Source organism: Pseudorasbora parva, chromosome 9 (genome assembly GCF_024679245.1).
Source record: "Pseudorasbora parva isolate DD20220531a chromosome 9, ASM2467924v1, whole genome shotgun sequence".
Lineage (NCBI taxonomy): Eukaryota > Metazoa > Chordata > Actinopteri > Cypriniformes > Gobionidae > Pseudorasbora > Pseudorasbora parva.
Window position 1 is genome coordinate 20,792,595 of NC_090180.1, and position 15,050 is coordinate 20,807,644.

At 39.2% G+C, this 15,050-nt stretch overlaps 1 protein-coding gene across 1 annotated transcript in view; it reads right to left on the reverse strand.

Annotated features, from left to right (window-relative positions):
• st6galnac5a (ST6 (alpha-N-acetyl-neuraminyl-2,3-beta-galactosyl-1,3)-N-acetylgalactosaminide alpha-2,6-sialyltransferase 5a) overlaps positions 1–15,050 on the reverse strand; it is a 79,376-nt gene that overhangs the window by 19,384 nt on the left and 44,942 nt on the right. The window contains exon 3 of the mRNA XM_067454291.1: positions 1,905–2,317. Coding sequence (XP_067310392.1) covers positions 1,905–2,317 — 413 coding nt within the window. The remainder of the gene's footprint in view (positions 1–1,904; positions 2,318–15,050) is intronic.

Below are 15,050 nucleotides of genomic sequence, written 5' to 3' on the forward strand. Positions count from 1 at the left end.
CCTGGTTGTGGAAGAACACAGTGACAGCATAAGCTTCCTTCGCATAATGATGTTTCTTAAACACTAAGTTCTGGAGAAGCACGTTCAAATGATCTACCTAATCATGATGTCATTCCAACCAGCTGTTACTAATCAGTAATCAACATGTCTACCAATCAGCTCAAGTGGAGGATCACATAAATACCCAGTCAACTCACCAATGTTCCTTGACACACTTTGCAGCATCCCTCCACCACCCCTTCTACCTCACACGCACCTGGTTAACATTCCTAACCAGAGATACGGGGGGAGTACTCTGGGTTCGGGCCAAATATCGAGCTCGGAGCCCTCTCCTCGGACAGCACGCCAAATACGCATACCATTTATTCTATTTGACTTATTTGTAAGTGTGAACTCGTGAAATAATATTAGGAATGTGTGATACTTAATTTATTTTTTAAGAAGTTCCAGCTCACGTGGGGAAGACGTGTACTTGTGTTCACTGCATTTAACTACATAATCATTTGTAAACAAGTCTCAGGTCGATGCTGGATTTGCAGACATATTGAGATTAAAACACAATGCTGTTTCTTCGATATTGGATCTGACAGGAATGGTGCAACACACTTATGTGAGTAAAACATATTTTTTATATGTAATAGCAGTCCCGGGGCTATTTGTTTTCCAGACAGGCTACCAAAAAGAAGCAATTCGGCAGGCCAGTGAATCTCAAATACTGAAATAATATTCCTTTCTTGATCTGGGCGCACGTGTGTGTGTGTGTGTGTGTGTGTGCGGCCGTGGTTCACGCTTATATCCACTTACATCTTATATCCATCAGGTGGGCCAAGTAATAAAAAATAATATTCCAATCAATCACACGTGAATGAGTGATAAATCATGTTTTTTATGTTTTATGTAAATTATGTTTGTTTGATAAAGACGTTTACGAGCCCTGTGATCCAGAGAATCATTCCGGTTGCTACTTTTAAAACAATCCCTCCCTCATGTGAACTGAACTGACAGGGGAGCTGAAGCTATGCAAATCTTATCCAATCCTAGGCATGGGCGTTTACTTCCAAGTCTCGAGTGTGGCACGCCCATCAAAACCCAGTGTTCAGGAGAGAGCCTCAAAACCAGCATAGAAAATAGCTTATTACTTAGTTATTAGTTATGATGTTTTGAATCTAAAAAAACACACAAATGTCATTAGTTGACCTCAGACAACAGTATACAAAAATAAAAAAGCCAGTTCATGACAACTTTAAGAGAGTACAAAAATACAATCATGGCAAATTCATGTTCTGTGGACAAAAATGACTATTTCCAGCTCCATACACACACACACACACACACACACACACACACACACACACACACACACACACACACACACACACACACACACACACACACACACACACACAGCTCCTATTTGCTTTGATTAAGTGGAGATCTTGGCTTAATGTTCAAATCTAGAATCCTACACAAACTGATTTCCCATGTGATCCTGGAGTTGAAAGGGAAAAAGGGGTTGGTCTTCTCAGAGAGCAGTAAATGTGGAATAAGAATGGCCTCTGCAGACTCTATTCTAGGACACTTAATATCTTTCCCTTAACACCTTTTTAAAATAAAAAATAGGTCACAAAAAAATTAGGTCATGCCAAATGCATAGCATTGGCAGGTTGATGAAAACGTCTGCCATCGCAATCATTTAAATGCACGCTTTCGGTTAATCATCTTCTTCAGAATTCAATTCAGAATTGGGTTTGAAAAGATTTAGCTTTACAGACTGTAACATCAAAGTAGTATAGCATCACATATTTAAGCTTATTTTCTGGTCCGTATCATTACAGTTATTGAAATTGGCCTCATATTAAATAATACCATTTGAAATTGACTCTGTATTATAAAGTTCCCATTACCTGTCTTTGCCAGTCTCTCTCTTGAATAGCTCATCAAACTGGAGCATTTTCTGCCAGGAGATGATGTAGACTTTGAGTTTGGGCAGCACTTGGTTCATAAGCCGCAGGTTGTTATAAACCAGCCCTTTCCCATCACGTCGCATGTAACTGCTGGGTCCCCAGAAGATGAAGACCGTGTCCTGACTGGAGTTGAGGAGTTCGTGGCGGCTGCGCAGCACTCTCTGCATGCTTGAATGAGCAATGACCCTCAGGCTCGTGCGGTGACCCACGTCCACCCCGTAGCCACGTGCCGTGGGTGCGTCATTCATTCGGATGACGCACTCTGCCTGATCGATCTCTTTTCCACGACCCCCACCGGTTAGATGGCCCGAGCTGGTGACCAGCGCGCAGCTCCTGCAGTGCATCTTCAGAGGCTGTGGGGAAGAGAGCGAAAAGATTAGCCGTGTGCAAGCATAAAATCATAGTCAGTATTTTATAAGGACTCTATAATATATGCAGTGGTCATTTAAATAATGTATATGTGCGATCACTAGTGTACCAGTACAAGACAAAAAAGATCAAGCCTTATTGGTGTTTCTGTAACTACACTTTGATGGCTTGGCAGTGGGGGAGGGGGTTGAGTTTTATTAAGATGAAGAGATGTAATCTTTTTTCTTTTCTTTTTTTTGTTATGTAAAGGTCAAATTAAACATTTTCACCATGCAATCCAGTCTTTTAATCCCAAGGCAAAACAAAATAGGCAAAATAATTTTTTCCATGCATGGTCAATTTTGATTTTTTGTGCAATTTGGCTTTTCATAATGTGTTATGAAAACTATTATGAAAAATGTTTGCGACAAGATTTTTTTCCCATGACTAAAATGAGATGATGACGAGACCACAATAAGGTCATTAAAGGGTTAGTTCACCCAAAAATGAAAATAATTTCATTAATTACTCACCCTCATGTCGTTTGACTTCTGTAAGACCTACGGGTGTCCATGTCGTTGGACATGTTACAATGCAATGAAAATAGTTATTGTGCGCAAAAAAATCGAAATAATGACTTTATCCGCCAAGTTATTGTCTTCCGTGTAGGTCTCTGACGTGAACTCACGCTATAGCGGCGCTCCTCCTGTTCTGGGTCATGTATACGAACGGCGGATCTGCATCATATTCTCGCGCATGTGTCGAGTTCACATCAACAACTTGGTGGATAAAGTCGTTATTTAGATTTTTGTGCGCACTAACTATTTTTGTCGCATTGTAACATTATTGTACAGCCACTGTAGTGAGATGGACGTTGTATCGATGTTTTTAGTGTCTTTATTGTGAGTATGAATGTACTGAATGCCAATGGAGGCCTTTCTGAAGCCTTTCTCAGCCATCAGCTTTCAAAAATATCTTCATTTGTGTTCTGAAGATGAACGAAGGTGTTACGAGTGTCCAACGACATGAGGGTGAGTACTTAATTAAATAATTTAAATTTTTGGGTGAACTAACCCTTTGAACGATAAAACTATTTTAACACTCAAAATATTGTTGACGAAAAATACGAGACTACCTTACAGACTATTGTACAAGCCTCTGTGCTTTCTTGTTTGCGGTTGCCAGATGTCAAGAGTTTAAATCCCCCAATCAGACCTTTAGGGCTCTATCATACACTTGGCCTAATGAGACATCTAAAGCATGCGCACAATAAGCTGGATGTCAGACAATCTAAAATCAATGGTGCAGTATCATTATTATAATATTTTTTTTGTCATTTAAAGGGCGTGTTAGTAATATGCGGCTATCGGTGGTTGCAAAATGCACATACACTATGCTTATTATACACACAGTGATGCGCAGTGGCACACAAACATTTTTAAATATTAAAAATAAAAGGATTCTTCCCTAGAGAAGAGTTCCGGCTTTCCGCTCACAGATTCTTCCATGAAAATTGTGAATCCGCCATGGTACAAGCACAAAATGGCTTTTAAAGGGAATGTGAGATGAGACTCTGATTGGTTTATTGCATGTTACGTCCAAAACACACCCTTGACTCATTAAGAGACTGAGTACAACTGAGTACAACCCTTTTGGACCACGCACCTGGCGTGCAGACCCTGTTTCTGTTGTTAAACTAGCAAAATTGGCCCCGCACACCTGCTGACAAACTCCACCCTATTAGCATAGACCCTGCCCTGAGTGAGCTGTACACAGTCCGCCATGTTTATCTCCTCACCAGAGCATTTCATGTAAGAAATGTATTTGTATTAATAAAGCTACTAAATGATTTAATCAAGAGCAGTGAGTGATTTTCTGTTTTTATTTTGTTGTTTGAGTCATATTAACAGTATATACAGCAGTAAGTGGTGTATATGATGCTGATTACACTTTAATACACATATCTCATAGACGTGCGTACTTTTTATGCGCAAAAACAAACGTCTTTATTCAACAATCTCTTCCTTCTGTGCCAGTCTCCGACACGATTCACGTAAGCACCGCACAAACAGATGATAAACGCATGCATGTGATCATGGGATCATAAAACACTGCACTTTGTGAATAGCCCAACATAGTGTAATAGTGTAAGAGAGTGACAGGGAAGAGAAGATATTTTTTAATAAAGTTGTTATTTTTGTTTGTTTTTGCAAACAAGAAATAATTTTGTCGCTTCATAAGAATGAGAAATTAATGACAGAATAAAAATTGTTGGGTGAACTAACCATTTAACCATTATTCAGCATGACAAAGTTTTCATTGACCAGACATTTAGTCAACTAAAACTCAAGGTTGAATAAATATGATTTTTTTTTTTTAAATACAAAAGTACATTTGAGACAGGACTAAGATAAAGACTAAATTAAAAATATAGCTGACAAACTTATCACTAGTTTTAGACTAGTGGAAAGAAAACATCCAAAACACTTGTTGAAGTGTTTATTTTATTTCACTTTATCTATTTGCATCAGTAAATGTGAATTACAGGACATATATTTAAAAGCCTTTTTCTCATAATGAGTGTTTTCTTGTGCACTAAGCCAGAACGTTTTGCTTCAGTAGCACATACAAATTTCCCATTTTATTCCTGTCTAATATTCTGACGGTTTTTGCAAAGAGGTTTGTTCATATATCAAATTCTGTTGCATTATCTTCCTATTAACACTCTGAAACTGCTTTGAAACAACTGGACGTGTAAAAGTGCTATATAAATAAAGGTGATTTCATTTGATATATCATTCACCTGATTTTATACAACATTTAATTCCTAAAAACATGGTGATTATTTTTGTTGACAGTATCTACAGATGTATGGCTGATAACAAGACAAAACCCAAATCTACTAAGACCCTAAGTTTACATGACAAGAAGTACTTAAAACAGAAAAAAAATGAATTTTTGAAACATTTCATGTACAGATGTTTGTGTCCATGAGAGCTGCCGTTTTCCCCATCCTTGCATAGTGCTTGTTTACCTGATGATTCGGCTGCTCAGTTCCGCCTGACAATAACATGTGGTGGAAATTATATGTGTTGGTTTAACAAATTAACAAATCCTTTCCTCGCAGGTTAAAATGACCTGAAGCCCTAAAATTATACTTACTTTAAATTACTAGATTTAATCAATCAATCAATCAATCAATCAATATAGAGGTTTAATATAGAGTTGGTCCACTGTTTGCAGCTGTAACAGCTACAAACAGCTAATTTTGGACCATTCTTCTAGAAGTGCATTTGTGAGGTCAGGCACTGATGTTGGACGAGAAGTACTGGCTCACAGTCTCCGCTCTAATTCATCTCAAAGGTATTCTATTGGGTTGAGGTCAGGACTCTGTGGAGGCCAGTCAAGTTCCTCCACACCAAACTCGCTTATTCATGTCTTTATGGACCTTGCTTTGTACACCAGTGCGCAGTCATGTCCAAACTGTCAGGGGCCATCTCCAAATTGTTCCCACAAAGTTGGGAGCATGAAATTGTAGAAAAAAATCTTAGTATGCTGAAGCATCAAGAGTTCCTTTCACTGGGACTAAAGGGCCTAAAGGGACTAAAGCCCAACCCCTGAAAAGCAAGTGGCATAATTGCCACTCCACCAAACTTTACACTTGGCACAATCCAGACAGGTAAGTACCATTCTCCTGGGAACTGCCAAACCCAGACTCGTCCATCGGATTGCCAGACAGAGAAGCGTGATTTGTCACTCCAGATAACACGTCTCCATGGTTCTAGAGTCCAGTGGCGGTGTGCTTTACACCACTGCATCCTACGCTTTGTGTTGCACTTGGTGATGTAAGGTTTGGATGCAGCTGCTTATCCATGGAAACCCTTTCCATGAAGCTCTCTTTTAACTGTTCTGGAGCTAATCTGAAGACCACATTAAGTTTGGAGGCATGTCGTTATTGACTTTGCAGAAAGTTGGTGACTTCTGCATACTGTGCGCCTCAGCATGCACTGACCCCGCTCTGTGATTTTACATGGCCTACGACTTCGTTGCTGAGTTGCTGTTGGAACCAGTCAGAGGTGAAGCTGCTTCAAGAACAGTTGAAGTTAGAAAGTGGAAGTGATCAGTGTACTGTAGCCAGGGAGTCAATTTGATGGGGTGCTGACCATGCCCCGATCATTTTGCTGGCTGATTTATTTTTGCTAGAATAGGACAAATTTGCAGTCCGGGACTGTCACATCTCTGCATACCAGCACGGCGCAAACTGCCGCCAGTCTTTTTGCATTTTTATGTAGTTTGTTGGTTTGTATAACATGCAGAAAAATAGATATGCGTGTCACAAGGATTACAGACTTGCTGGATGGCTGCTGATGTGTTATTTGTAACAATACTGTCAAGAAAATGCAGATACAATTAATTGCTATTCATGGATATACTGTATTAAGTAGCGTTATTTAATAAAACAGCACATTATCTTAATCAAAAATGAAGACAGTGAGAAACTTAAGTTGTTTTATTTCAGGCCTACATTTTACTCAATTTTTGAATACTTATCTCAGCTGTTAAACAGCTGACTGACTGGAAAGACATTTATAGGCCTAAAAATATTACTTTTTAAAGTTTATTTTATAATTTTACTATTTTCTTGTATTTTGTTATTGTATTAGTTTGTTTTGCATAATTGCTTGATGACTTTAAACACAATAAGTTATTCATTACTTAATGCCATTGTTTGATATATGTATATACAACTCTGCATACAGAATAAGTAAAGTAATAACCTTTATTTGCATTCATTTATTTGTCTGTTTTGTTATTTTGTAAGAATTCCTTAAGAGGTGCATGGCATCAGATGTGAGCCTCCAAATCTTATAGGCCGACCGTATATGATGAGTCCCCACATCAGTGTTTTCAGGGGGCCCGGAATTCCCTAGCTACGGCCCTGGTGGTTGGTAATTCAGGCCTCCAGACCTTGAATAGTTGTAAAATCCATTCAGCCTTTCCTGCACATCTCCACATTCATACCACATACTATTCCACTGCGTGTCTTTCCATTTTCTACAGCTTTCCATGAATTATTCCAAGCCGACATAAAAGCACCATTGGTATTCTTATAGTGATAAGGGCACAGTCCCTCCAGCCCCATCCGTGGGGGATAAAGTGTTTCAGGAATAAAGGCCCATCTCCGCTTCTCAAATAAGTGTCACATTTACGGTGAATTTCCTCTTCCCCATCCTCTGTCACGCTCTTTAAATCAATAATATGCAAAGAGCGCAGCCAGCATTGCGTAATTTGTCGTGCATGAAGGCATTTGCTGTGAGAGAAATAATAATAACAAATGGCGCCATGTATTCTGCAGGCAATGCTGCAGCATTTGCATGTGTCTCGCCTTGGCGTCCGTTGCTCTCTAGGTAATGAAACTGAGCCGCAGGTCAAAGAAGACACATGTGCTGCTCCACTGACATAATGTTTAATGAGGCCGGGAGCAGCTAAAATCCTTGTGGTCTGCAATGAGATTCCTGTGTCGCCCAAAACCCTTCATTTAACTGCTGAAAAACGTTCTGGTACAGTCGATACTTGCACAGGAGACTCTTAAGATCTGTTCCACTTTGATGGAACTAGTGTGGCATTAGTGAGGGTTAAACGAACACAACAGCAGTTACTCTGAGTCATTGTCCAACAAAACTTAACATGTGGGCGTTTAAATCTGCCATTGGATAACAAAAAAAAAAAAAAAAAAATCAATTTGTGGGCATATCCTTACAATATTTTTTTTTTTTTTGTGTGGGCCAGATCCTTTTTTGTAGTCTAAACAACACAAAAACATGACATAGGATAAACCTGATCCAAACCATACATGGTTTGCAATCTGCTTGCAATCATTTATTTACATTATGTCTCAGGCTACCTCTGGATACAAGTTATAATGCATCATTTTTGTCCTGCGAAAACTCTCCCAAGTTAATCATTTAAAAATGCTGTTTTTACAAGTTCGCACTTATATCTTATCAGATATAGTACAGAATATGCATATTTGGCATGCGTGCTGTTTGACGGGATGGCCTCGAGCTCAGAATTTGGCCTGAACCCAGAGTACTCCCCTCTTCACAGGGAGGAGGGATGATGGAAAACTGTTGTGGAACAGAGGTAAGTCTGCTATATATATATATATATATATATATATATATATATATATATATATATATATATACACTCACCTAAAGGATTATTAGGAAAACCATACTAATTCTGTGTTTGACCCCATTTCACCTTCAGAACTGCCTTAATTCTACGAGGCATTGATTCAGCAAAGGTGCTGAAAGCATTCTTTAGAAATGTTGGCCCATATTGATAGGATAGCATCTTGCAGTTGATGGAGATTTGTGGGATGCACATCCAGGGCACGAAGCTCCCGTTCCACCACATCCCAAAGATGCTCTGTTGGGTTGAGATCTGGTGACTGTGGGGGTCATTTTAGTTCAGTGAACTCATTGTCATGTTCAAGAAACCAATCTGAAATGATTTGAGCTTTGTGACATGGTGCATTATCCTGTTGGAAGTAGCCATCAGAGGATGGGTACATGGTGGTCATAAAGGGATGGACATGGTCAGAAACAATGCTTAGGTAGGCCTTGGCATTTAAGCTATGCCCAATTGGCACTTAGGAGCCTAAAGTGTGCCAAGAAAACATCCCCCACACCCCCACCACCACCACACCAGCCTGCACAGTGGTAACAAGGCATGATAAATAATAATAATAATAATAATAATAATAATAGATTTTATTTATAATGCACTTTTCATTCCGAAGAATCTCAAAGTGCAACAAAGGGGGGGGGGGGGGGGGGAATAACAAAAAAAAATGAATAACAAGTAAAAATATAGAATACTACAAACAATCAACCAACACAGAAAACAGAACAGAAACAGAGCTGATGGTGAACAGAAACAGAGCTGATGGTGAACAGAAACAGAGCTGATGGTGAACAGAAACAGAGCTGATGGTGGACAGAAAACAGCTGATGGTGGAAGTCTCTGTTAGCTCCGCAGCACACTGTGGTCCACTCCATGTTTCAGATTTCTCCCAGCGGCAATGTCCCGATGACATCGCCGAGGCACGACAGCTGAAGACCAGATGATGGGTCTTCTTTATGATGATTCAAACGATGGGGATCGCTGCAGCACCATGCAGGAGGCAGAACATTCCTCCGGGCACTTCTGTGGACACACCGGGGCCGGCGCAGATGTCGCTCCACGGTCGCAATGCAGGACGGAACAGCGGCGCAGCCGAGAAGCGGAACATCCCAACATCATGCCGGACGCCGCCGACGAGAGCCCGGATGACGCTAGCCCGGTGCAAACTTCAGCCACCATGCAGCTTAAGCCCAAGGGAGACCACCAGTGAGCACCCGCGGCGAGAAACATCAAATGTCCTCCAAACCAGAAACCAACCGCAGCAATTCAAACGTAAACATTAGAGAAGCGGTTGGGAAAACGGCGAAACGACGAACAACGACCGCTCAGTGGCTGCCAGCAATCAGCAACAGTCCCAATTGTAGCTCTGACTGTTAGACTAGTCACAAACATAAGGAAATAAAATAAAATGTAAATCTAATAGTACATTAACATGATTTGTTGTGGGTGGAGAAGCGGCGAACAGACAACGCCAGCGTCCTCTCCCCCACGTTCAAATCCATGATGATGATGGATCCATGTTCTCATTCTGTTTACGCCAAATTCTGACTCTATCATCTGAAACAGAAATTGAGACTCATCAGACAGGCAACATTTTCTTCAACTGTCCAATTTTGGTGAGCTTGTGCAAATTGTAGCCTCTTTTTCCTATTTGTAGTGGAGCTGAGTGGTACCCGGTGGGGTCTTCTGCTGTTGTAGACCATCCGCTTCAAGGTTTTGCGTATTGTGGCTTCACAAATGCTTTGGTGCATACCTCGTTGTAACGAGTGGTTATTTCAGTCAAAGTTGCTCTTCTATCAGCTTGAATCAGTCGGCCCATTCTCCTCTGACCTCTAGCATCAACAAGGCATTTTCACCACAGGACTGCCGCATATTGGATGTTTTTCCCTTTTCACACCATTCTTTGTAAACCCAAATGGTTGTGCGTGAAAATCCGAGTAACTGAGCAGACTGTGAAATAGACCGGCCGGTCTGGCAACCATGCCATGCTCAAAATGGCTTAAATCACATTTCTGTTCCTAATAATCCTTTAGGTGAGTGTATATATATATATAGTACGATCATCCCACTGCAACATTCAAATCTGTGTACTCTGAAAGAGCAGTTGTCATGTAAATGTTCAGTATGAAGCAGCTTCCACCAAACATTATCATTATTTATGTCTTACAAACATTTAATTAACATAGGATAAAAGTTTACTGGGATAAAAGTTTATAGTTTGGGTATACACACTGATGTCTATGGTAGTTGTCAAAATAAAAGTAAATCATCTTTTGCAAGTATTTTAAAATTGTATTGCTTATTTTAATGCTGGAAGGTGGCGTGTTTGTCATTGAATCATTAATTGAACCCTTATATGCATGAATGTTTCGCCAACATTATTACATATCAGGGTCTTTAGCAACCTGGATCTATATCTAACATGGACAAATCTCTACCTGTCCCGACCACATAACATTTTCCTGATATTAGAGTAACAACTACAGAAGAATAAAATGAAGCATATTTTGTCAACTTGTGGAACTTGGAAGGGTTCAGCTTGAGCAGATGTTTTATACCATCATCACTGTCCTCGTCAGAGCTCATTTCCCAATATATTCAGCATCTGGCTCAAATTCACCATCTTAAACATATTCTCAAAACTATGTTTTTCAACATCTTCAAAATCATTATTTTAATCGCTGACAGCCTCTTCACCAGATCTATCATAAAGTGACATTGACTCTAATATTTGATGGCATTCAGTACTTGCTCTGCAATAAATCACTGAGCCATTTCAAGTTTTGCTGATGATTCTTCCTATGGTATGGTAACTATGCCTGTCTGTGGTAACTATGAGTAAATCATCATTTCATAATTGTGTATCAGACATTGAAGTGAACAGTCATCAAATATTCCATTATTTTTGTGCAGAAAAAATATACGTTTAGTGACCCTATACAATATTTTACAAAAAATGAATGGGAAAACAGGTATTCTTTTATAATTGTATTATTATTTTTAAATGATTGAGGAAAACTAAGAAGGTTGATATCGGACTTTAAAAACTGAACGAGGAGGAGGGTAGTGAATGATGTCCCGGGTCACTAAAGACCTTGGCCTGTGTTCATAAAGATTCTAAGAGTCCTCTCAGAAAACTCCTAATTTAGCTTAAAACGTTTTACATAGGAGTCTTAGCTTAAGAGCTATTCAGGACCGATCTGAGAGCAACTCTGAGCAAGGAAAATACATAGGCGGGACTGACCCCGTTGATACATATGACACAGTCTTATGAAGACTGTGATTGGTTTGTTGTCTAAAAAAAAGGGGGGGGGGGGGCTTTTAAGTATAGGGTCTACTCTAAGCCTTCACTTTGAAATTACAAACACACATTGTCCTATTTTACCATACATCTCTATAATGTTCCTAAAACATATTTCTGTGTTTATGAAAATTGATTTGTAACTGAAGATGCATGTTTAGTCATGTGAAGCATAATGTTCCCATAGATATCTATGCTAAACCGGCATGTCCCTACTATGTTCTATTCACTTTCCCAGTGTTGCTAAAGATGAATGTTACTTTGTATAAGTATAATATTACATTTCTGCAAAGATGACAGAACATTTACTCCAAATTGCTGTCCAGAGGAAAAACACAGCAGTTTAGACCATATATGGAATGGCAATTGAGTGAGAACTGGGTGGGCAAGTAAGTGGTGGGATATTTTGCTAATACTGTAAAATGATAGTGCCAAAAGAATAGCATGAAAAATGTATCATGTCTGGTCTCTTTGTACAATCTCTGTGAGCTTATATTATGTTTTACACATCTGTCAGTGTAGACAAGAAAGTGTTTGAAAGCCCAAGTGTGTATAGAAAGTGCTTTAAAAAATGAAAATGTTATATTCAAATGTATCTGCATTAATGTAGATGTAGCCTCAGTCTAAAAAGTCTTTCAGATTTCCAGATCATTTGGGAAGTCATTTGGTGCTTGTCCAAACTTCATTTATATGACTTGTATTACAAGTGTGACTGAGTCAGCAGTTTTAAAAAGAGTATACAGATGAATGCATAATATGTGTCTGTCATCCATATTGAATCATGCACGTCATGATTTTCCATCTTCTCTTTTCACAATGACAGCAATTCGCAGTTTTATGAGAACATTTCTTGGCATGCTGCTGACGCTTACACCATTACTGTAGTAACCGCTGTAAATACACCACATATTGATTACAATGTCTGAACTAACGGATCAGATTTCATCACTTCCAAAATGACAAAGTGCAGAGAGTCAATCGTGAAGATCGATTTGAAAACCAAATTGGATTTTTGCGCAGTGTGAACAAAAAGCCTTGGTGTCTGAGTGTTTTTTACTTCACACTGTGAATTACATATGGCAGAGAGAGCAAGACTCTGTCCATCAAGCTGGAGGAAATGTCACTGGAAAATGGCACTATCAGATTGACAGCCATCTGAGAAGAAGATGACAAGAGTAATCTTACAAAATGACACATGAATGCTACCCTGGCATGACGACTTGAAAACTGGAGCATTTTGTGTAATTCTGTGAAATGTCAGATAAGATTGCTAGAGTGGTATACTGTGAAGGTTCGAAATAAAAATGCACATGAATAAATAAATAACTGAAGCATTCGTTATTTGTGTGATTATTAGCATTATTTATTTGCTTTTTTTTTTTTTTCTCAATGTCACTGCATCTCTAGACGTGCTGGAGGTAAAATGTGCTCCTGATAAAAAGTTCCTGCTGTCCTGTATTATGAGAGAAATGTTTTCTATACATGTCACTGTTATTAAAGCACATGGCGGTCAGATTTTGCCTTTTTTTGATTTATGGATTATGGATTATGCAATTGTCCAATCATTTAACAGCGTTGTCCTTAAGATCCAATTGATTTTCTGCAGTGTCCATGAATTAGGGGTGTCCCCGACTAAGGATTTACACATTCGAATCAGAATTTTCGAATCTCTCTATGGTCGACCGATAGTCGAATCATCTATGTGTGTGTAAACCATAGACTGGAAAAAAAATAAACGGTATAAACAGGTTGGGAACGGCAGGACACTAGTCAGCAGGAGGCAAAGACTACATTTATATTAATTTACACAGGGCACACAGCCACCACTTTTAATAAAGTGATCAAAACTATACACTACACATTCATAAATGAACCGTTCTCTCATAACATTTCAAGGCTGCGATCGAAACACAGGACATCACACAAATATATAAAAGAACATTTTGATAAATAAACCTAAAAACATACCTGCCTAGAGAGGAAAAGAACACTTTGAGTGCGTTTATATGCATGTTCTTAAGCCGATTGTGCCTAAAGGGGGTCGCACACCGGACTGAAGCTCAGCGCCGTGTCTCACGTATCTCACACCAGGCAGACGTGAACATTACGCGTGCAAAGCTCAGACGCGACACGTCTTTATAACACTAATATTGAGCACACCCATATTGTCAAAATGGTATAATCCTCGTTTCATAACACCCGCGAAGACCATGAGATCAGTGGTTGAATCCAGTCCTGCATATCGAGGCACCGAATCTTCGACTATTAGGGGTCACCCCTACCATGAATATAACCTTATTCATGCATTACTTTTGTAAAGTATAACGTTCATTTTGAGATTTGCCAAAGATAACATTTAAATGTTAGAAATGTATTCAACAAGGTCAGTGAAAAAATGGGCCATTGCTTCTTGCACGTTGCGTAACACTTTAAAAGTCATATGTCTATTTGTCATAAGTCCTTCATGAATTATTTTTATCTACATTTGAATGTGGGTAAGTTTCATAAAAAGCAACACCTTAAGATCTTAGAAAAGACCTTAGAAAATCAAGTTTTTGTCAAAGACTAGATACTGATCGGATGGAGTAGCTTGAGTTCATCAACTCATTAAAGCTTCACAGTCCTAATAGCCCCCTACAACTGACATGGAAAGCTGAAAAATTCCGTCAATGATAGGGAAGCATTGTCTAGTAAATTACGAAAAATTCCGCCAATGATGCGGAAAGAGTTAAGATTGCACAAGGACAAAAGTGTTTTAAAGGGACAGTTAACCCAAAAATGAAAATGTTCTGCTTTTTTGGTCCTGTTTATCTGCTTACCCCCAGGGCATACAATAGGTGACTGTTTCTTTAGAACACAAATTAAGATTTTTACCTCCAATCGTTGCAGTCTGTCAGTCTTATAATGCATGTGAATGGTAACAAAATCAATGAAAGTAAAAAAACAAAAAAACATGCACATACAAATCCAGTTCTTGACGAAACATTGATGTCTTAAGACACAAAATGATCGGTTTGTGTGAGAAACCCAACTGTATTTATATTCAGCTTTGAAAAAAAAATGAGACCACTAAAAGGTGCGCTTTGTAACTTTCCGTCGTCTAGAGGGCGCCTATTCAAAACAAAGGCGTAGATTGATGATGCCATGTTTGAGCGCAGCATCTTGGGACATGTGGTCTTCACCTCGCAGCCGGTGGAAAATAGGACTCGGGCAGATATCACGTTCATGGATGCGATTATTAACTT